The sequence below is a fragment of the Nycticebus coucang genome, chromosome 1, assembly GCF_027406575.1.
Source record: "Nycticebus coucang isolate mNycCou1 chromosome 1, mNycCou1.pri, whole genome shotgun sequence".
Lineage (NCBI taxonomy): Eukaryota > Metazoa > Chordata > Mammalia > Primates > Lorisidae > Nycticebus > Nycticebus coucang.
In genome coordinates this window covers 64,992,853-65,020,711 of record NC_069780.1, presented here as the reverse complement: position 1 = coordinate 65,020,711, position 27,859 = coordinate 64,992,853, and the positions used below count along the sequence as shown (strand labels likewise).

Below are 27,859 nucleotides of genomic sequence, written 5' to 3'. Positions count from 1 at the left end.
TTTTCCCCAGTGGCATTTCCACCCAGTCATATCTGAGGGTGTAGACTGCCACCCTCAGTCTACACCTTGTTAATTCATTTATTGGACAACATGTGAAATTCAAACATGATTTTGGCTGTCATTCTTACCCACATTTGCTTACTTAGGATCAGTAATATCTTAACTATTAAGTGTTCTGTTTCTCAACGACATAAGATTACCATTAGCTGTGCTAAGATCTGAACCAATTCTATCACTACAGAATCGCCATTCCCCCAGGTAGTCCTAAAATCTTGTGCATACAATGTTACTGAAAACCTCATTGTTGCAAAGAGGGCTCCAATGCAGATTATGTGAGTGATCCATTTTGGGGTACTCTCACCTTGGTGCTGAGGTGCCACATAAGCACGTCATAGGTACATGCCTTCAGCTTCCAACTACAGATCAACCTGTGTCCACTTATAAAATGAAGCTTCTGTGTGTAGGTTACCTATACTCCCAAATTCTTTTTGGGTTAAAAAGACAAGATATTAAATTAAAAGCACTAACTTTAAAAGACCATTTATTAACAAACTTAAGTATTTACAACTCAGGAATTAAAATATTTATCAATTTATTACTGGTAGGTTACTTTGCTTGGAAGAGGCTTCACCTGTTATCTTTGCCACTTAATGGAAAGTTCTAAGTTTTTACATTCTTCTTTCTACATGTTTCAAACCACAGTATCTGGCTATCTTAGGAAATTTTTTCAATGACAACCCATTAACAGGTTTTGTAGGAAGTTTCTCATCTCTGGAAAGAAGGCCCCATTGACTTTCTTAGCAATTGCCAATTAAACAGCTTCTAACTAACCTATTGTCAAGCACATTCCAATTCAAATAATAATGACATTAAGTGACCTCAAACATATACCAATATTATTCCAATGAAAAAGCTTAAATACATAATAGTGATTAAATAATGAAAATGAAACACAATAATGGGGAACAAGGAGGCACAGTAAGGATTATTTATGAAGAATGTATCAAGGAGACCTGATACACTTAAGTAACAACTCCAGGCTACACATTGTTAGATGCCCCCCCATTAAAACATTTTAAAGCTTTAAGAAAATTATTACATAAATTAATTTCTCTATAACTTATGTTTTGCATGGTTCTAAAATTTTCATAATGTTATAATTAATATTACATGACAATATAAAAATACTGCCATGCACATCTTGACATTAAAAAAACCCACAAATAACTTAAAATGCTGTCTAGAGAAATTGCTCCTACATACTTACTGTTAATTGAGGACTCAAGCAAGTCTGATTTTTTTACTGCATCCTCAAACTGAAAAAGCTTCAAAACAAAGCCAATTTAATGCCCTTCAATGATCAAAATGTAATGCTAAAAGGAAAAGAAAACAATAATACAAGCCAAAACTGGAGTGCAAATACCTTTTTTGCTATCTGTTTTAATTGACAGCATTTGTGAACTAATGGGATTCTTTCCCAAGGGCATGCTGGTGACATGGAAGTAAAATGATAGAAACTTTCCATATCCTTATCCTTCCTCAGGCAACTTCTTATTCTATTTCAGTTTCCTCAAACAGCCCTGGTTAAGACTCTTGTGATTAAAAAGACTAAGACAAGCATTTATAAAAGTCCATCAGGTTCCTCATTAAAACTGAAGTCACACACTAGAGACAGATGGTCGGAAGGATAATTGAAGGATGGCAGCCGGTTGGGTCCAATCTGTTCTTCGGTTAGCAAATCAAGAGCTGACTTTACGCTCAGTGCATGTTTAGAATACCAGATATAATCCAGGGTATGCCGGCACTCCCCTGAGGTCCGGATCTTCCAAGTAGTATACGGGGGTTCTGACTGCCCATCAGCACTCAGCAGCTTGTAGGCACTGTTCAGGTTGAGACTGGAGGAAGCAAAGTGTTTGTAGACTTCTTCTGTTGGCTCTGCATTGAAGTCCCCACAAACAATAAGTGGAATCTTGGCTCCTTGAGTGATATTTTGCAGGTTTTGGAGAAGGTCACAGCCTTGAGCTGATCGAAATCGTTCCCAGCCAGTGCGTGCTTTTAAATGAGTGACAGCAATACAGAACTCTCGACCTGACTCCTTGCACTCGAGGGTCTGTGCAATGGCCACCTGATTGGTTTTCAATGTCATAGCTGTCAGCCTTATATTGGCACTGTTGACCAGCTTGAATCGGTTTTGGAGAAAAAACAAGGCACAGCCATCTGGTCCATTGTTGTGTTCTACATCTAAACAGGGTGACCAGGGCTTGGGGAAAAATGTGCCTTGATAGCCCAGTCTACTGAGGAGTGGATGGAAGGTATCAAAATAGTGGTCCACCTCCTGGAGGCATAATATATCTGGCTCATAGGCTAGAATTTCCTCTAGGATAAGACATTTCCTTTCTTCCCATTTGAGTGCTTCAATGGGACACTGTACAAAGTTGTCTTTACCTTCTCCAAGAGCTGAAAAGAAAAAGCTGGTCAGTTACCAATTACTACAAAACCATGACTCCTACATACCTAGAAGTCTCTGAGTTTGACGGTGATCAAGACCCCTTTGAATGCTCTTCTGCTTCAGATTCTTCTGTCTAAACTATATAACCCACCCAAACTAAAAAACTTATTACTATCTTGATGAAGCATGCAATTGATCCTTCGTATTAAAACTATTTCGTGTCCCAGCTACTCGGGAAGCTGAGGCAAGAGAATCACCTAAGCCCAGGAGCTGGAGGTTGCTGTGAGCTCTGACGCCACGGCACTCTACCAAGGGCGATCAAACAAACAAAAAACATAAATTTGGATCTGCTGGAAAGTAGATATTGTTCTTGAATAGTTCACAGACATGGAATCTTGAGTTGCTGGCTTTATTAGTGAAAACTAGATGAATCCTTTTCCCAACCTCCACTCTGGGAATTTCTCATGCTGCACTAGTCACCCCATCCTTCTACACCCCCGTCTACTCACACCTCTTCCCACCATGTGAGATACCAATGTACTGGGCATGTGCAGAAGTACAGCAAGCGTTAGTACTTGGGCACAAAAGGAACAGGCATACCTTGGGCGAGGATGTTCCACTGCATGACCCGAATGGGTGGGTGTCTACTGGGGTAATCTGTCCTCAGATCCACAAAATCCCTCTGATACCGAGGAGGTCGAGTGTGCAGGACAGCCCTGCATTCTTCAAGAAGTTCTTTAGGATCAATGGGCTCCAGCAGTTCTGGGTCAGATGACACCAAATACTCTGAGTGTTGGGAGGCAGTGCTGCTGTTCAGTGTCTTGGCGAGAGCACTATAGAGTCTGCTTGTACTGTTTCCCATGGAATACACTACAGAAAAGGAAAGTACAGTTACACACCCAGATCAGGTATAAGATAAAGCATTTGCTGTCCATAGAAACCAGAAGCTCAGTTTAGGGAAATGTTGCCATATTCATGTATAAAAGCCATTCTACAGAGGCAGATTAAAGGAGTTTCTAGGTTTTAGCTTTTTACTAGGACAGGTAATTTAACTACTACTACTACTAATGCAGTATTAACAAAGACAACTACTTATATGGGAGAAATACCTTGAACTTGATGGTCTCTTCTAACCTAGAATTTGTCTTTCTAATTTATACACCCAGTCTTACAAAAGCATAGCTTAAAAAAAAATCCACATCCTCAATTAGAACTCAAAGACTAGTTTGTAAAGAATCAAATGTTAGAAAGCCAGGTTAGGCCAGGTGCAGCGGCTCACGCCTGTAATTCTAGCACTCTGGGAGGCTGAAGTGGGTGGACAGCTTGAGCTCACGAGTTTGAGACCAGCCTGAGCAAAAGCAAGATGCTGTTTCTACTAAAAATAGAAAAAAACTGAGGCAAGAGGATTGCCTGAGCCCGAGTTAGAGGTTGCTGTGAGCTATGATGCCACAGCACTCTACCCGGAGTGACAGCTTGAGACTTTGTCTCAAAATACAAAAACAGGGCAGCGCCTATGGCTCAGTGAGTAGGGCGCCGGCCCCATATGCTGAGGGTGGCGGGTTTAAACCCAGCCCCGGCCAAATCACAACAAAAAAATAGCCGGGCGTTGTGGTGGGCGCCTGTAGTCCCAGCTGCTGGGGAGGCTGAGGCAAGAGAATCGTGTAAGCCCAGGAGTTGGAGGTTGCTGTGAGCCGTGTGACGTCATGGCACTCTACCGAGGGCAGTACAGACAGACTTTTGTCTCTACAAAAAAAAAAAAAAAAAATACAAAAACAAAAAGCAAGCCCATGTTAGTCATGGGGAAGGGATTAGGGTTATAGCAGGCTGTCCCCCTGGTAATCTCATCTGTATACATCTCTCAGTTATGGAAAGTAATGGCTCGATTAAACCTATATCCCATTTCTCTTAGATGTTAAGTTAGGTCTTGGACTTTCTGTAGAACTGTCGACATCATTGAATAGTACAGCCTGTTAACCAATATCAATTGCTAGATTTTTAAAAATCCAGAATACCGGCTTGGTGCCATCTGTCAATTCCCTTGAAAGTAATTAATTGTTCTTAGAGGTCAGCCAACATTGTTTTCTCTCCATTATACTGTAAATTAGGGGCAAATTTTACTTGGAATAAACTAATATCCAAGACTCTGCGTGTGACAAATCTTGGTACCAAGCAATCTGGATTTCCTTACCCTATCTCTATACTTTTGCCCTCTCTTGAAAGGCACAGTTTTCTGGCTCGGCGCCTGTAGCTCAGTGGCTAGGGCACTAGCCACATATACAGGAGCTGGCGGGTTTCAATTTAGCCCAGGCCTGCCAAACAATAATGACAACTACGACCAAAAAATAGACGGGTGTTGTGGCAGGTACCTGTAATCCCAATTAGTTGTGAGGCTGAAGCAAGAGAATCGCTTAAACCCAACGAGTTTGAGGTTGCTGTGAGCTATGATACCACGGCACTCTACTGAGGGCAATAGTGAGACTCTGTCTCAAAAAAAAAAAAAAGACACAAAGTTTTCTTCATAAACGTTTTATAAATGAAATATTTTAGAAAGTTTTCTTTTTTTTTTTTTTTTTTTGTAGAGACAGAGTCTCACTGTCCCGCCCTCTGGTAGAGTGCCGTGGCATCACAAAGCTCACAGCAACCTCTAACTCTTGGGCTTACACGATTCTCTTACCTCAGCCTCCCAAGCAGCTGGGACTACAGGCGCGCGCCACAACGCCCGGCTATTTTTCTGTTGCAGTTTGGCTGGGGCTGGGTCCGAACCCGCCACCCTTGGCATATGGGGCCAGCGCCCTACTCACTGAGCCACAGGCGCCGCCCTAGAAAGTTTTCTTTATAAAATTTGAAAGCTCACTGACCACATCTCAAACTATCAGTCAATCAAATTCACTATGGCAGGTCTAACTAAATGTCTTAGAATACCAAAAGCATGAAAGCAAGCTCTTTTGTTCCTTTTCTTCAACTCAAGGTGGGGTTTTTTTGGCCCAGTAAGAAAACTAGACTAAGGTGAAGAAACAAATACTGCTTTCCCAACAGGTATGCGTGCATTTTGTGGCCCAGGGGGTAGGGCACTGGCCACATACACCGAGGCTGGTGGGTTCAAACCCAGCCCTGGCCAGCTAAACAACAATGACAACTGCAACAACAACAACAACAAAAAACAGCTGGGCCTTGTGGCTGGTGACTGTAGTCCCAGCTAAGCTACTTGGGAGACTGAGGCAAGAGAATTGCTTAAGCCCAAGGGTTTGAGGTTGCTGTGAGCTGTGACACCATGGCACTCTACCCAGGGTGATAACTTGAGACTTTGTCTCAAAAACAAAAAAAGGTACCCAGTCTTGACAAAACCTCTGCTGAATTTTATTGGGCACTTACACTACCTTCTAGGTCTAACTTTACATGTATGTGGAGATACAGTATTTTGGATTTGACTTCCTATGTATTTGTATTTTGCCCAAAATTCATTTTTTACAGCCACTTTTACCAGGAAAAAGTATCAGCTATCATTCTCCTTCTTTGGGGATAGGGGACTCACTCTGTCATCCTGGGTAAAGGGCCATATCATCATGGCTCACAGCAACCTCAAACTCCTGGATTTGAGCCATTCCCTTGCCTCAAAGCCTCCTGACCTCAAGCAATCTACCAGCTTTGGCCTTCCAGAGTGCTAGGATTATAGGCGTGAGCCACCACGCCCAGCCTCAGCTATCATTCTCATAGGCATGGAGGTACATCAAAATAGCATCATCTCTTATGCCTCCTATCTATTTAGCAACACCATCCCATCTCTTGCCATTGGTGATTCTATAAGCACATTTCCATGTACATATAGAACTGGATGTTTGCATTCCTTGTACTATTATTAATACCTCATTGGCAGTATAATTGGCATTATACTCCATAAGAATAAACTAACTCTTCTTGCCCTTATTAGCCTTGAAAGAATTGCCTGAGAATTCAGTCATCCCTTCACTCCCTAAAACACAAGGCAAAAATGGCCTAATAGGCTCAGTACCTGTAGCTCAGCGGCTACGGTGCCAGCCACATACACCGGGACTGGCAGGTTCGAATCCAGGAGGGCCTGCCAAACAACAATTACAACTACAACCAAAAAATAGCCGGGCGTTGTGGCGGGCGCCTATAGTCCCAGCTACTTGGGAGGCTGAGTTAAGGGAATGGCTTAAGCCAAAGAGTTTGAGGTTGCTGTGAGCAGTGATGCCATAGCACTCTACTGAGACATAGTAACTGTCTCAAAAAAAAAAAAATTGACTAACAAATACTTGAATGCGTGCATATCCCTGATACTACCAATTGTTGCACACTTCTAAAGCAATCTAAGCAGATCACAATACAAGCCCCTGAAAGGATTGACTGAGGAAAATGATCAGGATTTATTGAAACATTTCCACATCAATAATTAGAATGTTAGATGGACAGCCCTGATTAGTAGAGGCCCAAACTGATCGGGGGCCCTACAATTCCCAGCAAGCCTAACAGCACTTAGAAATCACAGAAGACAGATATCTGTCCACAAGTTCCTCTAGTTACCCAGAAATTACATGGGTTTTGCCTATTCACAATTTGAGTAATTCCTCTCACATTTAGTTTCAGCTAAGCACCCTGAGAAGGTGGCTCGCCAAAAACGCGGACTAAAAATCAAAGAATAAACAAAAGAGCGGATTATCTCGGGTACACACCTGGGAAGCTGCTGAAGCTGCTCAACCTTGGGCCCAAAGAAACCTCAATGTACACGAAACACAAAAATTATAACCGACAAACGTCACAGGAAGCCATCGCCGAAACGGCGAGCCAATGCTGCCATCTACTGGCCATAGTTAAACCACCTCGGAAAATTAAAATGGCTAACGTAGGCAGCTGATTTTCCTTACGCTTCTTAAGAGTAGGTTCCGATAAACGTGGCCACCTCCAAGTGAGTGAAAATTCGACAGGATAACCATCGACATAAAACAACTTGTATGTTAGAGATACTGTTTATTTGCTATATACTAAAGGAATCAATACATAAAGATTCCTAGCCACCATGCTGGGCTCTAGGGATCAAACAGGGATGGTTCTTTTTCTTACACCTGGCCTGCTTCTCTTAGGGCACCCTCACATAATTCAACTACAGTCCTCATCCTTCACTCCTGACAGCATTTTATGGTATGCACTTTTACCTGCAGTTACTTGCTACTCACTCAAGAATACCTTGGCTATTATTAATACCATTTTACAGATAAGGTTCAGAAATTTAAATGACTTGTCCTGAGAGTCACTATTAAACAACTCTCTTGGCTCAGGGCCTGTAGTTCAACTGGCTAAGGTGCCAGCCACGTACACCAAAGCTGGCGTGTTCGAATCCAGCCCAGGCCTGCCAAACAACGACAACTACAAATAAAAAATAGCCGGGCGTTGTGGTGGGCACCTGTAGTCCCAGCTACTTGAGAGGCTAAGGCAAGAGAATCGCTTAAGCCCAGGAGCTGGAGGTTGCTGTGAGCTGTGATGCCATAGCACTCTCTACCTAGGGCAACAGCTTAAGGCTCTGTCTCAAAAAATAAATAAAATAAACAACTCTCTTTCTGGAATTCTGTGAGACTGTGGAGTATATCCATCAGCTAGAAACCTAAAACTCCAAGAGTAAAACATGTCCACTAAAGGTCCACATGAACCAAAGTTTGAATACCACCTTCAAATTTTGCATAGTTGGGACTTGTATGACATTGTCCTTAGATTCTAGAGACTGGATAGTAAATACCAATTTAGGAAGATACTATTTTCTGGTGGGAGTCAAGTATTTTAGTCAGTGACCTGTCTCCAAATCTGTTACTGAGTTCTACGTAGGGTACCCCCCCAAAATGATACACATTTTAAGAAAGTAAAAAACTGCATTAGGGCGGCACCTGTGGCTCAAAGGGGTAGGGCGCCAGTCCTATATGCCGGAGGTGGTGGGTTCAAACCCAGCCCTGGCCAAACCCCCCGCCACACACACACACACGAAAAAAAAAAAAAAACCCTGCATTAAATTTGTAATACTCTAGTCCCACCTGACTTCTGCAATTACAGGAGGTACTCAACCTGACTTGTATTCATCTTTTGTTATTGGTATATATTATTACAATTTTAATTGTTTTTTTCTTTCTTAAAATCTGCATTTTTTTTCTTTTTGGCACTTTTTGTATTGACCGAATGTTAACAGGCATGCCTGCAGCACTTAGCAAGGCCCAGTTCGTGAGCCTTACAGATGAAGCCTCAACCCTCCTCAGAAGTTCAGATGCAGTCCAACAGAGGCAGGAGCAGCTTAAATGCATACACACGAGTTAGGCTGCATGGTTTCGAATCCTGGCTCCACCTTCTCATTTACCTCTCCATTCCTCAGTTTTTTCTTTTTTTTTTTTTTTTTTTTCTTTTTGTAGAGACAGAGTCTCACTGTACCGCCCTCGGGTAGAGTGCCGTGGCATCACACGGCTCACAGCAACCTCTAACTCTTGGGCTTACACGATTCTCTTGCCTCAGCCTCCCGAGCAGCTGGGACTACAGGCGCCCGCCACAACGCCCGGCTATTTTTTTGTTGCAGTTTGGCCGGGGCTGGGTTTGAACCCGCCACCCTCGGCATATGGGGCCGGCGCCCTACTCACTGAGCCACAGGCACCGCCCCATTCCTCAGTTTTTTCATTTGGGATATCTTCATTTAGTTACTGCAAGGATTAACTGAATTAAACTGGATGTACCTAGCACATCCTAAGTGATCAGCTAACTGTTAGCTATTCCGTTACATCTTCAGAGATGCTCACTTTCTCTTAAAGAGGCTATAACCCTCTGAGATAATATGCCAGACTACTTACACATGTTTTCATTACTCTCTCCAACAATCCAGTGAAGAGGGATATTCACCATTTTACAAACATGGCTACTGAGGCTGAGATTTCAGATTTCTCAAGCTTGCAAAATTAGCACAGATTTGGCCCTAGACAAAGTTACTTTACCTGCACCTTGGACTGCTGTCAGTACCTCAAAGAGTGCTGACATCGTGTCAGGACAACTGAGGTGGAGCTGTCCTGACTCAGGCTGGGGTGAGGGCACACATACCAGCCCATTCTTCACGCCAGTAATCAACAGATGTCAAGTTCCACCTCCTCCACTTGCTGACGTCACTGCCATTACAGCAGGCATGCTGGCACAGCACAAAGTGTACAAAGCAGTGTCATGACCTACGTGGCATTACCAGAGATATCAAGTGAAAGTCATGACTCTCAACCTAATGTGTCTAAAAATATAAGCACCTAGACACAGTGTGACAATCCAAAGGACCTTTCTTTGCCAGGCAGCAGTCACCAATTATGTTCTTTGGACAAGAATGCCAAAGTGTTTTCCAGATAAAGCTGAGCTATACCTTCAGTCATGAAGATTTCTTTGGAAAATGTCTCTCAGGAAAAAGAAATCCCTCCACAATAAAATCTAGTTTAACACATTTAATTTGTGCTCTATTTTGTGTTGGCTGGCCAATCATTTCTACAAGCAGGGCTTTTCTAGCACAATATTCTGAAGTAAAATGAATCTATTTTTACAGTTATGGACAGAAATATAAAAACTAAAAGGAATACTTTACTGACTATAGAGTTCTCTGCAGATCAGGGGTCTACAAACTATGGTCTGTAAGCCAAATCTGGTTGGCACTGTTTTTGCGCTGCCTATGAGCTAAGAAAAGCTTTCATATTTTTAAATGGTTGAAAAAATCCTTAAGAACAGTAATATCTCATGACATGTGAAAATGACATGAAATTCAAATTCCAGTGTCCATAAATAAAGTTTATGTATTGTATTGTCTATAGCTGCTTTCACACTAAAACAGCAGAGCTGGGTTCTTGCAAAAGACATATGGTCCAGAAAGCCTAAAATATTTACTAGCTGGCTCTTTACAGAAAAAGTTTGCCAACACTTGCTCTAGATTATATTTAAATGAGCTAGGCGCCTGTCCTAGCTGCTCAGGAGGCAGAGGCAGGAGGCTCCCGCGGCAACAGAGCAAGACCTCATCTCAAAAAAATATATATGTAAATTAATTATATAGTGTATCTGTATGTATATCATAAAACCACTGAAAGACTTATAGTCCCTTAAAAATGATGGGAAACAATTTTCACATACAAACTTGCTGAAATAATTAAGGCACGCACATAAGGGAATAGAAATTTTTCTTTTTTTTTTTTTTTTGTAGAGACAGAGTCTCACTTTACTGCCCTTGGTAGAGTGCGTGGTGTCACACGGCTCACAGCAACCTCCAGCTCTTGGGCTTATGTGATTCTCTTGCCTCAGCCTCCCGAGCAGCTGGGACAACAGGCGCCCGCCACAACACCCAGCTATTTTTTTTGTTGCAGTTCGGCTGGGGCCAGGTTTGAACCCACCACCCTCGGCATATGGGGCCAGCGCCCTACTCACTGAGCCATAGGCGCCACCCAGGAATAGAAATTTTTCTAATGACCTAAATTAAAACTGTCAAATGCTTTTAAAAATTTGTAATCCAGGGGCGGCGCCTGTGGCTCAGTCGGTAAGGCGCCGGCCCCATGTACCGAGGGTGGCGGGTTCAAACAGGGCCCCGGCTGAATTGCAACCAAAAAATAGCTGGGCGTTGTGGCGGGCGCCTGTAGCCCCAGCTGCTGTGTAGGCTGAGGAAGGAAAATTGCTTAAGCCCAGGAGTTGGAGGTTGCTGTGAGCTGTGTGATGCCATGGCACTCTACCGAGGGCCATAAAGTGAGACTCTGTCTCTACAAAAAAAACAAAAACAAACAAAAAATCTGTAATCCAGAGCAACGCCTGTGGCTCAAGTGAGTAGGGTGCCAGCCCCATGTACCGAGGGTGGCAAGTTCGAACCCAGCCTCAGCCAAACTGCAACAAATAAATAGCCAGGCATGGCTTGGTGCTTGTGGCTCAAGCGGCTAAGGCGCCAGCCACATACACCTGAACTGGCAGGTTCAAATCCAGCCTGAGCCCACCAAAAAACAAAGACGGCTACAACCAAAAAATAGCCCGGCCTTGTGGTGGGCGCCTATACTCCCAGCTACTTGGGAGGTGGAGGCAGGAGAATCGCTTGAGCCCAGGAATTGGAGGTTGCTGTGAGCTGTGATGCCACAGCACTCAACCTAAGCCACAGCACTCAACCTAAGCGACAGCTTGAGGCTTTGTCTCAAAAAAAAAAAAAAAAATAGGGCATTGTGGCAAGCACCTATAGGCCCAACTACTTGGGAGGCTGAGGCAAGAGAATAGCCTAAGCCCAAGGGCTAGAAGTTGCTGTGAGCTGTGATGCCATAGCACTCTACCAAGGGTGACAAAGTGAGACTGTCTCTAAAAAACAAAATCTGTAATCCAACTACTCATTTTTTAAAATGGGAATTGATATTTTGCATATAGTAAAATGTCATTGGGCAGGCTGACTCTAGATCAAAAGAGCAAAGTGAAGCACATATTTACTTTCTCTCCTTCCTAAGATCTTTCAAGAATAAACTATCTGGTGCAGTGGCTCATTCCAGTAATCCTAGCACTCTAGGAGCTCACAAATTCAAGACCAGCCTGAGCAAGAGTAAGACCCTATCTCTAATAAAATAAAAATCTGTACTCCCACCTACTTAGAAGGCTGACACAAGAGGACTGCTTGAGCCCAAGAGTTTGAGGTTGCCGTGAGTTGTGTGTGACACTACTGCATTCTATTGAGTGTGACAAAGTAAAACTCTCAAATAAATAAATAAAGTGCTACATTCAAAAACTTGTAAAGAATACTTCAATAATATTGGAAAACAGGAATGGATAGATGCCATCAATGGGCCAAAAATCTGAAGGAATTCTAGGCAGACAGAAACAAGTTTGAAAATAGTGGAGAAGACAGCAATACAAGCTACCAAGGGTAAATATGGTTCTTCCCAAGGGCACCCTGAAGAAACTCAAAAGCTGAGTCAACAAATGGAAGGGGTAGGGAAGAAAAGGGGCAATTGTTAGGGTGATTCATTCGAGAATGAAAACCGAGGGCCCAGGGTAAGGCACCCATAGCTCAGTGGGTAGGGTGTCGGCCACCTACACCCAGGCTGGCGGGTTCGAATCCGGCCTAGCCAGCTAAACAACGACAACTGCAACAAAAAAAGAGCCAGGCATTGTGGCGGGTGTCTGTAGTTCTAGCTACTTGGGAGGTTGAGACGAGAGAATCGCTTAAGCCAGGAGTTTGAGGTTACTGTGAGCTGTGATGCCACAGCACTCTACCAAGGGCGGCATAGTGACACTCTGTCTCAAAAAAAAAAAAAAAAAAAAACAACGAACAAAACAAAACTTAGGGGCCAGGCCAGGTGGACTGCCTGAACCAGCCTGAGCCAGAGCAAGATCTGGTCTCTAAAAATAGCCAAGCGTTGTGGTGGGTGCCTATAGATAGTCCCAGCTACTTGGGAGGCTGAGGCATGAGAATCACTTGAGCCCAAGTGTTTGAGATTGAGGCTGGGGGCAGTGGCTCATACCTGTAATCCTAGCACTCTGGGAGGCAGAGGCGGGTCGATTGCCTAAACTCACAGGTTCGAGACCAGCCTGAGCCAGAGCGAGACTTCGTCTCTAAAAATAGCCAGGCGTTGTGGTGGGTACCTGTAGTCCCAGCCACTTGGGAGGCTGAGGCAAGACAATTGCTTGAGTCCAAGAGTTTGAAGTTGCTGTGAGCTGTGAGGCCACAGCACTTTAGGCACTCTACCAGCACTCTACCCACTACTCTACTAAGGGAGATAAAATAAAGTCTCATGTCAAAAAAACAAAAAAAGAAAAAGAAAACTGAAACAGCTGCAGTAGTTACAAGTGTCTACTCTCTTACACAGACAAAAGCTGGGAAGGGTAGCTTTTGCCTGCTGGGCAGAACTGGAGAAGGCTCTAAAGAATGTGAGCATTATATCTTAGAAGGGCTCCCAGGGGTAAACTGGCCCTAAAAGAGAACCAGACCAGATCAGGAGCTAACTCTGAACCTCAAGGATAGTTTAAACAAACAAACAAAAAAAGGGTGGTGGTGGCTAGGGATTAGGTAAGACTAAAAACACAGAACATGCCTCTTTGCTTTGGCGAACACAGTGGTCCTCAGCCTGTTGTTCCCAAGCATTCTACTGAGAAGTTGGCTGGTCCTTCTCTAGATGGACTTCCCACCTAGAAAAGCTCAAGAACTGCTTCCTTTTAAGGAGAGAGGTCTGAAGGAGAAACGGGCAGACATATCTGGATACACTTTTTTTTTTTTTTTGTAGAGACAGAGTCTCACTTTATGGCCCTCGGTAGAGTGCCGTGGCATCACACAGCTCACAGCAGCCTCCAACTCCTGGGCTTAAGCGATTCTCTTGCCTTAGCCTCCCGAGTAGCTGGGGCTACAGGCGCCCGCCACAACGCCCGGCTATTTTTTGGTTGCAATTTAGCCGGGGCCGGGTTTGAACCCGCCACCCTCGGTATATGGGGCCGGCGCCTTACCGACTGAGCCACAGGCGCCACCCCATATCTGGATATACTTAAAGCTACAAGAGCTATGGACACAAAACATAGGCTTCTATGAAAAAAGGAGCAATTAGAGAACTTGTAAATGGGTAGGAATTTAAAATGACTGCAGAATATAAATTTTCAGAAAATCTCATGAAATAGGGAAGAGATAAAAACATTAAAATGGGGCGGCGCCTGTGGCTCAGTGAGTAGGGCGCCGGCCCCATATACCGAGGGTGGCGGGTTCAAACCCAGCCCAGGCCAAACTGCAACAAAAAAATAGCCGGGCGTTGTGGCGGGCGCCTGTAGTCCCAGCTACTCGGGAGGCTAAGGCAAGAGAATCGCTTAAGCTCAAGAGTTAGAGGGTGGCGCCTGTGGCTCAGCGGGTAGGGCGCCGGTCCCATATGCCGGAGGTGGCGGGTTCAAACCCAGCCCCGGCCAAATTAAAAAAAAAAAAAAAAAAAAAAAGAGTTAGAGGTTGCTGTGAGCTGTGTGACGCCATGGCACTCTACCAGAGAGCGATACAGTGAGACTCTGTCTCTACAAAAAAAAAAAAACATTAAAACATGAGTGAAGATACATGAAACGAAGATAGCTGACAGGGCCCATGAGGACCTCCCACTGCAACAATGCTGTAATTTTGGCTGCATTGTAACTTTTAAGCACTTGTTTTCATGGACATCTTCACACTACAATTCTGAGTATGGAATAAGTGGTTTTCAAATTTTCCTTTCTGGGCGGCACCAGAGGTGGCGAGTTCAAACCGCCTGGCCAAAAATACCCTGCAATAATAATAATAATAAATAAAAATAAAATCTTTTTTTTTTTTTTGCATTTTTTTTTTGTTTTTGGCCCGGGGCCGGGTTTGAACCTACCACCTCTGGTATATGGGGCCGGCACCCTTACTTCTTGCTGAGGTAAGAGAATCACTTAAGCCCAAGAGGTGATGCCACAGTGAGACTGTGTCTTTTTGAGACTGTCTCAAAAAGAAAAGTTTTAGCAGCTTTCCACAAAAGTCCAAATGGGTTTGCTAAGAGGCCAAACATCCCTGCATATTATCCTTCAAATTTTGGAGTACTTACCATTTTAGTAGCTTTCAAGGCCCTATAACCATTAACCATTTAAGTGGCTATCAAAGTGCTATAAACTCTGATTTAGTCAGTGACTTTAAACAGCAAATATACTGTATCTGCTCCTCCTCCTCACAAGAAACCTGAATACAAAAAAAAGAAAAAGAAACCTGAATATGACTGCCTCCTTTTCTTTTAGTAAATACCATAGAAACCTCCTTGCTTATTGCATTTATCCCCTGTCCACTTTACCTGCATGCATACACTTCCAAGTCTCAAGTTTATTCTCAAACTTTCATAGATATACTAATTTGTTCCTAGTAACCTGCTTTGCTGAGTAAACGTTCTAGCTCAGGGGTCTCTTGCAGGACCTCAAGTTCAAAGATCTTTTTTTTTTTTTTTTTTGTAGAGACATAGAGTCTCACTGTACCGCCCTCGGGTAGAGTGCGGTGGCGTCACACGGCTCACAGCAACCTCTAACTCTCGGGCTTACGCGATTCTCTTGCCTCAGCCTCCCGAGCAGCTGGGACTATAGGCGCCCGCCACAACGCCCAGCTATTTTTTTGTTGCAGTTTGGCCGGGGCTGGGTTTGAACCCGCCACCCTCGGCATATGGGGCCGGCGCCCTACTCACTGAGCCACAGGCGCCGCCCAAGTTCAAAGATCTTAATACTCTTCCTGAGTCTCCTCCAGAGCCTCTCAAACTTCTCAGGAATAAGCACCTTTGGAAAGGAGGGGTGGAGCTCACAAATACTCCCCACACTTTTCTTTTTTTTTTTTTTTGTAGAGACAGAGTCTCACTTTATGGCCCTCGGTAGAGTGCCGTGGTGTCACACAGCTCACAGCAACCTCCAACTCCTGGGCTTAAGCGATTCTCCTGCCTCAGCCTCCCGAGTAGCTGGGACTACAGGCACCTGCCACAACGCCCAGCTATTTTTTGGTTGCAGTTCAGCCGGGGCCGGGTTTGAACCCGCCACCCTCGGTATATGGGGCCGGCACCTTACCGACTGAGCCACAGGCGCCGCCCATCCCCAAATTTTTCAAAAAGTCACCTGGGGCACTTGTCAAATACACAACTTACCAGGCTCCTCAGAAATTTGATTCAAGCAGACAAGAGCAAAACAAAATCTGCATTTTTTTTTTTGAGACAGTCTCTGTTGCCTGGACTAGAATGCCCCCAGTGTAAGCATACCTCACAGCAACCTCCAACTGCTGGGCTCAAGTACTCCTCCTGCCTCAGCCTCCTGAGTAGCAAGACCTAAAGGCACTTATTTTTTGTAGAGACAGGGTCTCGCTCTTGCTCAGGCTGGTCTTAAACACAAGGGAGTGCTCAGGCTTCATTCCAGGCCTCTCCTCCACTGGCTTCCCAGAGTGTTAGCATTACAGGGCAACAATCTGTATTTTAACAAGTGTCCCAGACAGTTCTGGATATACCTCTTTTCTGGAAGATGTTCGCCACTCCTCCATGTCACACCAGGCACTTTTTTCCAGGAACTGTGCCCTCCTTTCACCCATTCAAATGCTTTTTTATTTAAGGCTGGGTGCCTGTAGCTCAGTGGTTATGGCACTGGCCACATACACTGAGGCTGGCAGGTTTGAACCTGGTCTGGGCCCACTAAACAATGACAACTGCAAAAAAAAATAGCCGGGCATTGTGACAGGTGCCTGTAGTCCCAGCTACTTGAGAGGCTAAGGAAAGAGAATCGCTTAAGCCCAAGAATTTGAGGTTGCTGTGAGCTGTGACACCACAGCACTCTCCCCAGGGTGACGTACTGAGACTCTGTCTCAAAAAAAAAAAAAAAAAAAAAAAGTTTCTTTTAAACTTAGCCACACTGATTTATCCTTCTATTCAGTTCCCACTGCAATTAGTCATGTGACATAATGTAATATTTGATCTTTAAAAAAAAAAAAGACTTGCAAATCTGTGTTAAACATGATTCTAGAGCCACAGTTAACCCCTAAGCCCCAAGAACTCACTGTATTTAAACTACTACCACTGAATGCCACAGAAAAAGACCTCAGTTCTAGGAGGAAAGCAATTTTTCTGTAGAATCTTGATAATTATAAGCTTTCCCATTTGTTCTCTCTTATAAACAGCTTACTCACATAGTTAAAGGACATACTAAATAAAGCCTCCTCCTCAAATGAGCTAGTATTTGCCTTTTAAAATTGTATCAAGAAAAAAAGCAGCATGTTCCAGTGGTGGAGAACAGTAATTCAGCCAACTCTTCATTATCTGAGGAGGAGGGATCTGGAGGATAACATTTATAAATCCAGAGATGACTCCTGACTGCATTTCACCCAGCACAGTAACTGTGGCAACTGCCACCTCTTTATGGAGGATTGCTGGAGAAAAGGAAGCAAAACACTGAGATCATCTCCAAAGTCCCCTTTAAATTTTAACAGTCTAGAATCTGATAACTCCAAAGACACTGTACATATCTTCTTTCCTCCAATTGCCCAGGGGTATAAATTAAGAAGAAACTGTTTATCAGGCTAAGCACCTGTGGCTCAAGCGGCTAAGGCACCAGCCACATACACCTGAGTTGGCGGGTTCAAATCCAGCCCAGGCCTGCCAAACAATGATGGCTGCAACAAAAAAATAATCGGACATTGTGGTGGGCGCCTGTAGTCCCAGCTCCTTGGGAGGCGGAGGCAGGAGAATCGCTTGAACCCAGGAGTTGGAGGTTGCTGTGAGCTGTAATGCCAGGGCACTCTACCCAGGGCGACAGCTTGAGGCTCTGTCTCAAAAAAAAAAAGAAAAAGAAAAAGAAACTGTTTATCAAAGGAGGCTGAGCAATAGGATTCATTACTCCCCCACAAGACTGGAAGGAAGAGAATAGCTTTTCATGCCTTCAAGGCCTCTCTCACACATGGGTGCAAGATGTCCAAATTTTGGGACACTTAATAATATGTGCTGGGTAAAGTGGCTCACATCTGTAATCCCAGCACTCTTGGTAGGATGAGGTGGGTGGATCACCTAAGCTCACAAGTTCAAGACCAGCCTGAGCAACAGTGAGCTCCTGTCTCTAAAATTAGCTGGGCATTTTGGCCGGCACCTGTGGTCCCAGCTACTGAGAAGACTGAGGCAAGAGAATGGCTTCAGCCCAAAAGTCTGAGGTTGCTGCAGACTATGATGCCACGGCACTCTACCAGGGCTGAAGTGAGACTCTGTCTAAAAAAAAAAAAAAAAGACTTTAAAAAGAAATAATCTGGAATTCTACCATTATTGTTATTCAGAAACGTGGAATCCAAGGTCAACCATTAATGATTCTGATTTAGGCTTCGCGCGCATAGCTCAGTGGTTAGGGCGCTGGCCACATGCACCAGGGCTGGTGGGTTCAAACCCAGACCCGGCTTGCTAAACAACAATGTCAACAACAAAAATAAAATAGCCAGGCCTTGTGGTGTGTCTCAAAAAAAAAATTGTAATAATAATTTTAAGAAATTATTCTAGGGCGGCACCTGTGGCTCATTGAATAGGGCACAGGGCCCCATACACGATGGGTGGCAGGTTCAAACCCGGCCCTGGCCATTCTGCAACAAAAGATAGCCGGGCATTGTGGTGGGCACCTATAGTCCCAGCTACGCAGGAGGCTGAGGCAAGAGCATCGCCTAAAGAGCTGGAGGTTGCTGTGAGCTGTGACTCCATAGCACTCTACCAAGGACGACAAAATGAGACTTTCTTTAAAAAAAAAGGGTGGTGCCCATGGCTCAAGGAGTAGGGCATCAGCCCCATATATCAGGTGTGGTGGGTTCAAGCCTGGCCCTGGCTAAAACTGCAAAAAAAAAAAAAAGATTCTGATTTAATGGGTCTATAATAGGATCCAAGAAAATGAATTTTTATTTATTTATTTTGAGAAAGAGTATCACTATGTTGCCCTCGGTAAGAGTGCTGTAACAGTATAGCTCACAGCAACCTCAAACTCTTGGGTTCAAGTGATTCTCTTGCCTCAGCCTTCTAAGTAGCTGGGACTACAGGCACCCACCACAGTGCCCAGCATTTTTTTGTTGTTGTTGTTTAGCAGGCCCAGGCCGGGTTTGAACCCACCATGCCCGGTGCATGTGGCCAGCACCCTAACCACTTAGCTATGGACACCCAGCTAAAAATCTGAAGTTTTATAAAGAATCTAATCCAGCCTAAGCAAAAGTGAGACCCTGTCTCTACTAAAAATAGAAAAACTGAGGCAAGAGGATCACTTGAACCCAAGAGTTGGAGGTTGATGTGAGCTATGGCACCTCGGCACTCTACCCAGGGAGGCAGCCTGAGACCATGACTAAAAAAAAAAAAAAGTAATAATAATAATAATAAAAAGAACCTAATGCTGTTCCGAGGCACTCTGGGAAACACTGCTCATTTTGCCAAGTGCCTCTTCTCTCACCCTTCCTCATCCATGATGCCTTTCCCCAGTTGCTCCTACTTGTCCCAAACAAAATGTCTTACATTAATCTCTTCCAATCCTAACCAAGCTTCAAAGTTTAGTTCAAATGCCAGCCACTTTCAGAAGCCTAAAAGCATCCTCATTGCTGACAAGGACTTCCCAGTCACCTACATCCCTGTGCCATTTGCAAACAAAGAGAATCAAAGGTGGTGTCTCTTTTCACTAAAGAGCCATTTCTTTGTGCAGATCTCAACCCTTAGTGGGCAGTAAACCCCTTAGGGACTAAAGGTCACGTATTTTACCTCTTATAATAAAACACCTACATTGCCAGAGACACTTCTGTAAAGACCTTCTTGAATGAATGATCAACAAATGACTTAATGAATGTGGTGGGCACACATTTCTTCTAACAAGTAGCTAAAGCTACAAATGCATGAAACAAGAAAATTGTTTAGACTTTGTACTGTCTACAATAGTTTCTAAGTACCATAAAGTCCTTCAATTTCTTTATTTGTAAAACCAAGGGGTTTCAGAGAACTTTTTAAAAAGTTCATACAACACTTTATTTTGTCAAACGCCTAACATTCCAAATCTATCTAACATGACCATTTATTCCTCAGTTAACACACTGAATTTGTGTTACACAAGCTCACTGGATTCCCACCAGGTACCTACTGACTAACCCCGTCTCTGAAGCAATTTAGGACAGAGATGGTACAGAAAACACCAGCGGTTTTCTTTTACTTTTCCACTTCAAACCTAACAATGTCCATCTTGAACATTTCTAGAAAAAAAAAAAAATTAGGCGGTACCAATTCTAAGGATTATTTCACAATGTGCTAAATTCCTACAAAATTGGATTAAAAAAACCCAACTATGACCATCAAGTTCATTCTTTCTTTTTTGTAGAGACAGAGTCTCACTTCATCGCCCTCGGTAGAGTGCTGTTGCGTCACAGCTCACAGCAACCTCCAACTCCTGGGTTTAGGCGATTCTTTTGCCTCAGCCTCTGGAGTAGCTGGGACTACAGGCGCCCGCCACAACGCCCAGGTTCATTCTTTCCCTCCACGGAAGTTAATTATTTTAAGAACAATATATAGCCGGGCGTTGTGGCGGGCACCTGTAGTCCCAGCAGCTTGGGCGGCTGAGGCCAGAGAATCACGTAAGCCCAAGAGCTGGAGGTTGCTGTGAGCCGTGTGACGCCACGGCACTCTACCAAGGGCAGTAAAGTGAGACTCTGTCTCTACAAAAAAAAAAAAAAAAAAGAACAATATAAAGCAGCGGTTCTCAACCTATGGGTTGCAACCCCTTTGGGGGGGGTGTCGAATGACCCTTTCACTGGGGTTGCCTAAATACGTCCTGCATATCAGATATTTACATTATGATTCATAACAGTAACAAAATTACAGTTATGAAATAGCAACGAAAATAATTTTATGGTTGTGGGTAACCACAACATGAATTGTATTAAAGGGTCGCAGCATTAGAAAGGTTGAGAACCACTGATACCGAGTTTTTTGGGCAGTGCCTGTGACTCAGTGAGGGTGGCGGGTTCCAACCTGCCCCCTGGCCAAACTGCAACAAAAAAACAGCCGGGCATTGTGGCCGTCACCTGTAGTCCCAGCTACTCGGGAGGCTGAGGCAAGAGAATCGCCTAAGCCCAGGAGTTGGAGGATGCTGTGAGCTGTGACGCCACAGCACTCTATGGAGGACAATAAAGTGCAACTGTGTCTCTACAAAAAAAAATAATAAATAATAAAAATAAATAAAGAAATAAAAGTGTGTTCCAGCCTAAATATCTGCCAGTAACATGTACCAAGCTTAATCACATTTCAGATGATCTCTTCTGTTAAAGAAAACCACATTAAACCTATTCTTTCTACTGCTCAATTTGCCCTTCTGAATCCAGAACTTTCCTAGCAAAATGGATTTACAATCTAGAATGGTTAATATAGTATATCTTAATAGAAATAACCTAACTTGAGCACAACCAAAATACCCTTTAAGAGTGTTATGAACTAGTTGACAGCTTTGAAACAAAAACTACATTTTTCAATTTTAAAAGTGTAATTAATTTGTATGTAATATGTGACCATGGTAATGTGCCCCCAAACAGAAACCCAGGTTGCAAAGAAGGGAAATCCATGATGTATAAAAACAGCTCTTAGTGAAAGGAAGGTGTCACTTTTGTAAGATCTTAAACCAGGTACACAGGGCAGAGTCGACTCCAGGTCTTAAGAGTGGAAGACTAAAAAAAACCCAAAGCAAAACACCACCACACAAATGTAAACCAAGTCATTCTATGTCATTAGACATTAACATGACTTAAGGGCGGCGCCTGTGGCTCAGTGAGTAGGGCGCCAGCCCCATATGCCGAGGGTGGCGGGTTCAAACTGCAACCAAAAAATATCCGGGCGTTGTGGCTGGCGCCTGTAGTCCCAGCTGCTCGGGAGGCTGAGGCAGGAGAATTCGCGTAAGCCCAAGTGTTAGAGGTTGCTGTGAGCTGTGTGAGGCCATGGCACTCTACCGAGGGCAGTACAGTGAGACTCTGTCTCTACAAAAAAAAAAACCATTTAAAATTCAGAACATCTAGGTCATGCAAGCCACTCCAAGTAATTAACATTTTAGATTTTTTCCATAAATATTTCCAATATTTTGGGCGGCGCCTGTGGCTCAGTCGGTAGGGCACCGGCCCCATATACCGAGGGTGGCGGGTTCAAACCCGGCCTCGGCTGAACTGCAACAACAAAAAAAAGCCGGGCGTTGTGGCGGGCGCCTGTAGTCCCAGCTACTCGGGAGGCTGAGGCAAGAGAATCGCTTAAGCCCAGGAGTTGGAGGTTGCTGTGAGCTGTGTGATGCCATGGCACTCTACCGAGGGCCATAAAGTGAGACTCTGTCTCTACAAAAAACAAAAAACAAAAAAAATTTCCAATATTTTGTAGACTATGAAAGAGAAATTTTAACTTAGGTCAACAGGGAGAAAGAACGCACCGGCATCCAAGGAGGGACAAGCGGGAACATACTGTGCCAGTTCTTACCAGACTTGGTGCCAGCCCCGGGCAAGGTGGGGAAAGAGAGAGAAAAAAGGGTAAAGAGTGTCGCTCAGGGAGGGGAGAAGACCCGATTCCAGACCAGACCCTACAAGGCTTCTCATTCATTCTCACGCCTCCCGGCTTCACCGCCGAACTGCTGCGCACTCACCGGTTCTGGAACACGATCTCACAGCGCCTGAGGCCGCCGCCAGGAGCCTGGGGGATGTGGGCCGGGGGACAGCCGCCGGCGGGGACGACTGGCGGCGCAGCCCGGGGGTGGGCAGGCGGCGCAGGCCGGGCGCGTCCCTCTGCAGCAGGGCGGAGCAGAGCCGCCGCGGGCTCTGATACATGCCGGGCTCCGCCGCCACAACCGCCGCGGCCCCTCGCGCGGAGAAGCGGAGCCTGGCTGGGGCCGACGCCGGCGAGCCCAACAGATTGTCGGGGCCGCCAGAGCAGATGCTCCGAGGCCTCTTCTCACCCGGCCCAGGTCCTGGGGCAGGTCCTGGGCAGCGGAGCCCGCAAAGAAGAGTTGGGGCTAGGAAGCTGCGACGGCTGCGGCGGTACTGTCGGCAGCCGGCCGGCGAGAGCTGGGGGCAACCGGCGAGCGCGGCACTGACAAAGCGGGCGCTACCAAGCGCCAGCGGAAGGGGGGAGACCCTCGGGGCCGGGGCCGGCGAGGCGAGGCCAGACTTCCTTACACTCGGGCAATCTTATCTTCAAAGGAAGGAAGGTGTATACTATTATATGGCGTGGAGGCCGCAGGAGGTCTAAAGTAAACACGTTATCTGTTGAAGCGGTTTTAAAGAAATAAGCGTCCCCTTCCCCTGGCTGGAATGGAAGCACCCACAGGCTGGGAATCCCAAGACAGTTCCAGGGCTGTGGCCCAGGCGACACGTGTGTGTCCGAATGGAAGACCGCATCCGCGTGTACGTGCACGTGTATGTGTGAAGACTGCAAAGGCCGTCTGCCTCGGACCCCTTTGGCGGTGCTTGTCGCGTTAAACGAGATCAAGTATGATAAAGCCTCCACGGTGTGCTAGGGCAATGATGATTCAAACAACATGCCTGTTATATACTCAGGCAAAGGGAGCAGAAGGTGGAAAGAGAAATCAGATCATAAAGTTCTACAGGGTAGATTTAGATCTGCGCCACATGATGCCAACAAGGGTCAGAGGTTACAACAGGCCGGGGGTTGGGGGGTCTGCAGAAGTTTCATTAGAAGAACCGGCATTTGAGTTGGTCACTGACCTTGACGCAGAAGTCTGGAATTTACAAGTGTGGAATTTGGAAGGCAGTAATGGTTATTTAGAAATGAAAATGCAGGGCGGCGCCTGTGGCTCAGTGAGGAGGGCGCCGGCCCCATATACCGAGGGTGGCGGGTTCAAACCCAGCCCCGGCCAAACTGCAACAAAAAAATTATTGGGCATTGTGGCGGGCGCCTGTAGTCCCAGCTACTCGGGAGGCTGAGGCAGGAGAATCGCCTAAGCCCAGGAGTTGGAGGTTGCTGTGAGCTGTGTGATGCCACGGCACTCTACCGAGGGCAATAAAGTGAGACTCTGTCTCTACAAAAAAAAAAAAAAGAAATGAAAATGCAAATAAGCAAAAAGCCCTGGGTGTATTTGAGGAAACAACACCTCTAGTTATGTAAGATGGAAGCTAAGGCATGAGAAGGCAGACGCTTGGATAGGTTGTATTGTGGAAAGCAAAGATTATCCTAGTTTGATAGGAAGTGGTGAGCTGTTGGTGTTTTGTGAGCTGGGCAAGGATATATGGTAAAGATGGTGCTTTATTTGCAAGAAAAAGGACACTAGCTGAGATAGATATTCTAGACACATACCAGGTTAATGGTACTAGAAAATGGTTAGAAGAGACATCTCAAGTAGATAGGGAGGAAATGGTGACTAGCCAAGAATAGAGGTTGGAGGAGGGAGGGAAAACCCAAGACTGGATTCCTCTCTGAAGGACTTATAGGTCTGACATGTTGGCTCATGCCTTTAATCCCAGCACATTGGGAGCCCAAAGCAGGAGGATGGCTTGAGGCCAGGTGTTCAAGACTAACCTGGGCAACATAGTGAAACCCTAGCTTTACAAAAAATAAAACAATAAGCCAGGCATGGTCGTGCATGCCTGTAGTCCTAGCTATTTTGGAGGCTAAAAGGGAAGGATCTCCTGAGCCGGGAAGTCCAGGGCTGCAGTGAGTTATGATTCTAGCACAACACAGAACTCTAGCCTGGGTGATAGAGGAAGACCCTATCTTAAAAAATGTTCTGTTGGGGCAGCACCTGTGGCTCAGTGAGTAGGGCGCCGGCCCCATATGCCGAGGGTGGCGGGTTCAAACCCAGCCCCGGCCAAACTGCAACAAAAAAATAGACGGGCATTGTGGCGGGCGCCTGTAGTCCCAGCTGCTCGGGAGGCTGAGGCAGGAGAATCGCGTAAGCCCGAGAGTTAGAAGTTGCTGTGAGCCTCGGCACTCTACCCAGGGCGGTACAGTGAGACTCTATCTCTACAAAAAAAAAAAAAAATGTTCTGTTGGTTTCCAATAATTTTACCTATTGCTTGTCTTGTGGAACTGGAAGCTTTTCATCATCAAGGATATTGAAAATATTTTTCAAATTTGGGTTATACATCTAACACCCAGAGGATGTGGAATGAATCAGCTGACACAAGCTGATGACAACTCCTGGCAGACAAGTTTGTTGGCAAGTCTTTTTTTTTTTGTTTTTGTTTTGTTTTATATCTATATTTTTGTATTGGGGGGAGGGGGCAGAAAAGAAAGCAGCCCCTATACTGGGCCCTATTCAGTGGCAGTTTCTTGTTCCATAGGGTTAAGGAAGACTTTGAGGAAATAAAAGTTGTTTGGAAAAATCCAGGTGTAGTTGCTTTGTATGTTGTCATGGGTAGAAGGGATGAAGTGAAGTGTGAAGGCCCTCACCCTCCATCTTCCCTCAGACTATGTCCTGGAACCCTGGGGCGGAGAAAGCGCCACTTTCATTCCTGCTTCTTGGGATAGTTGACCGCCACGTAGCGATGGAGAACAACAAGCAAAAAGAGCGACACGCCCAGCACGTTGGCGAAGATGGCGAGCTGCACGTCCGTGATCATCCTGATCAGCTCTGCTGGCATCTGACGCCGCGGGCGCACAAGCCTGAGACAGGAGACGCTAGCTGGAACTTCCTAGCGCCAGCTCAGTCCCAAAGCAGCCACTTCCGGCCGTGCGGCGCGGTCGGATGTTGGCAAGTCGTTAAACCCTCTTAGTCTTAGTTATCTATAAAATGGAATCATAAAAATAAAATAACATAGGGCGGCGCCTGTGGCTCAGTGAGCAGGGTGCCGGCCCCATATACCGAGGGTGGCGGGTTCAAACCCAGCCCCGGCCAAACTGCAACAACAAAAAAAATAGTCGGGCGTTGTGGTGGGCGCCTGTAGCCCCAGCTGCTCGGGAGGCTGAGGCAGGAGAATCGCCTAGGCCCAAGAGTTGGAGGTTGCTGTGAGCTGTGTGACGCCACGGCGCTCTACTGAGGGCGATAAAGTGAGAATCTGTCTCTACAAAATAAATAAATAAATAAAATAACATAACATAAAACGGAATCATATCTTAGTCATTAGATGAAATAAAAGGTGATGCTACAGTTAGCTCATAAAAAGTGCTTTGCAAGTATAACAAAATGTTGATTTAGAATCTAGGTGGAGGGTACATGAGAGTTCACTTATGATTTTTTTTTTTTGAGATAGAGTCTCACTTTGTCACCCTTGGTAAAGTGCGGTGCTGTCACAGCTCACAGCAACCTCAAACTCTTGGGTGTAAGCAATTCTCTTGCCTCATCCTCCCAAGTAGCTGGAATTACAGGTACCCACCACAATGCCTGGCTATTCTGAAAGACAAGGTCTCGTTCTGATTCAGGCTGGTCTTGAAACTGTGAGCTCAGGCAATCCACCCGCCTCGGCCTTCCGTAGTGCTAGGATTACAGGCATGAGCCACCGTGTCCAGCCACTTACGGATTTTTTTCTTTTCCATATGTTTGAATATACTCATAATAAAAGTTAGGACAAAACGTTTGAAAAGTAAAAAGTACTGTTCCAATGTAAATTATCTTTATTTACATTATTTTTTATTTTTCTGAGACAAGGTCCCACTCTGTCATCCAAGCTGGAGTGCAGTGGCATGGTCATAGCTCACTACAGCCTCCAACTCCTGGGCTCAAACAATTCTCGTTTCTCAAGTAGCTGGGACTACAGCACGTGCTACTTGGCCTGGCTAGATTTTTTTTTTTTTTGTAAATATGTTTATTATCTTGATTACAATGGCTTGTGGCTATGTATGTGTCAAATTTTAACAAACTATTGCTTAATTTTTTTAAACATCAATACAATTGTGTCAATTATAAATTTAAAAATTAATTTTAAAAGACATTATCCTTTTCACTTCTCTTTAGTCTACAATGCTGTTTTCCAGAGGCTACATGACATTGATGCCTGCATTTCTTATAACTAATGGAATATATGCTCAGGTACTGTTTTATTTGGCCTGGCTAGATTTTTTTCATTTCTTGTAGAGACAGGGTCTTATTATATTACCCAGTCCTCAAACAGTCCTCCCATCTACGCCTCCCAAAATTCTGGGATTATAGGTAGGAACTGCCAAGCCTGGCTTAAACTATCATTACAAAGAGCATGCTATCTTGAAAGCTAGTAAGTAATGTTATTTCTTTTTTTTTTGAGACAGAGTTTCACTTTGTCCCCCTTGGTAGCTTGCCGTGGCGTGGCGTTAAAGCTCACAGCAACCTCAGATTCTTGGGTTCAAGTGATCCTCTTGCCTCAGCCTTCTGAGTAGCTGGGACTACAGGTGCTAGCCACAATGCCAGGCTTCTCCCCTCCTCGCCCGCCCCAGAGATGAAATCTGGCTGTGGCTCAGGCTGGTCTCAAACTCATGAGCTCAGGTAATCCACCCACCTCAGCCTCCCAGAGTGCTGTGATTATAAGGCATGTGCTACCACACCCGGCCCTACATGTGAAGGATTTTGAGGAGTCTGGATTTTTATCCTAAAGGTTCTGAGGACCCACTGAAAGGCTAAATGGGTTAGTAGGTTGTATTATCAGGGATGCATTTTTGAAATATCATCCTTTTAGCAGTGTGGAAAATGATTCAGAGACTGGGAAAGAATAAGAACAGTGCAGACAAGGAAGAGTTTCTGGAGAAGGAGCAGGAGAGAATGTATGTATCCTTATTTTAAAAGATACTGCTCAGGTGATTCTGTACTCCTTCCCTCAATGCTACCTCCCAACCAAATAAATTGGAGGCAATGATGGTGGAAACAAGATGGAGTTAAGAACTATGAAGGATAAAGAAACCACAGAATTGAGTAATAGATTAGGACTGAGGGAGAGAGGATGGAATCTAGGGCTGATTTGGGTGACTAATGGATAACACAACCAAATAGGGAAAACAGCAGAGATTTCAAAGG

At 44.9% G+C, this 27,859-nt stretch overlaps 2 protein-coding genes across 3 annotated transcripts; both read right to left on the bottom strand.

Moving 5' to 3' along the window:
- Positions 1 to 524: 524 nt before the first annotated feature.
- NOCT (nocturnin) lies at positions 525 to 22,961 on the bottom strand. 2 transcript variants are annotated; one of them, XM_053581675.1, is made up of 3 exons: positions 22,568 to 22,961; positions 3,050 to 3,319; positions 525 to 2,457 (listed from the first exon to the last, which is right to left on the bottom strand). In XM_053581675.1, the coding sequence occupies exons 1-3, from the start codon at positions 22,746 to 22,748 to the stop codon at positions 1,622 to 1,624; spliced, it is 1,287 nt and encodes a 428-aa protein (XP_053437650.1). In that variant the 5' UTR covers positions 22,749 to 22,961; the 3' UTR covers positions 525 to 1,621. The 2 variants fall into 2 exon arrangements, with proteins under 2 accessions (XP_053437650.1, XP_053437657.1); XM_053581682.1 differs by lacking the exon at positions 22,568 to 22,961 and adding an exon at positions 14,998 to 15,070.
- A 2,146-nt stretch (positions 22,962 to 25,107) lies between these two features.
- On the bottom strand, positions 25,108 to 25,560 carry LOC128579731 (dolichyl-diphosphooligosaccharide--protein glycosyltransferase subunit 4-like). Its single transcript, XM_053581798.1, has one exon. The coding sequence runs from the start codon at positions 25,518 to 25,520 to the stop codon at positions 25,386 to 25,388; it is 135 nt and encodes a 44-aa protein (XP_053437773.1). The 5' UTR covers positions 25,521 to 25,560; the 3' UTR covers positions 25,108 to 25,385.
- Positions 25,561 to 27,859: the final 2,299 nt, after the last annotated feature.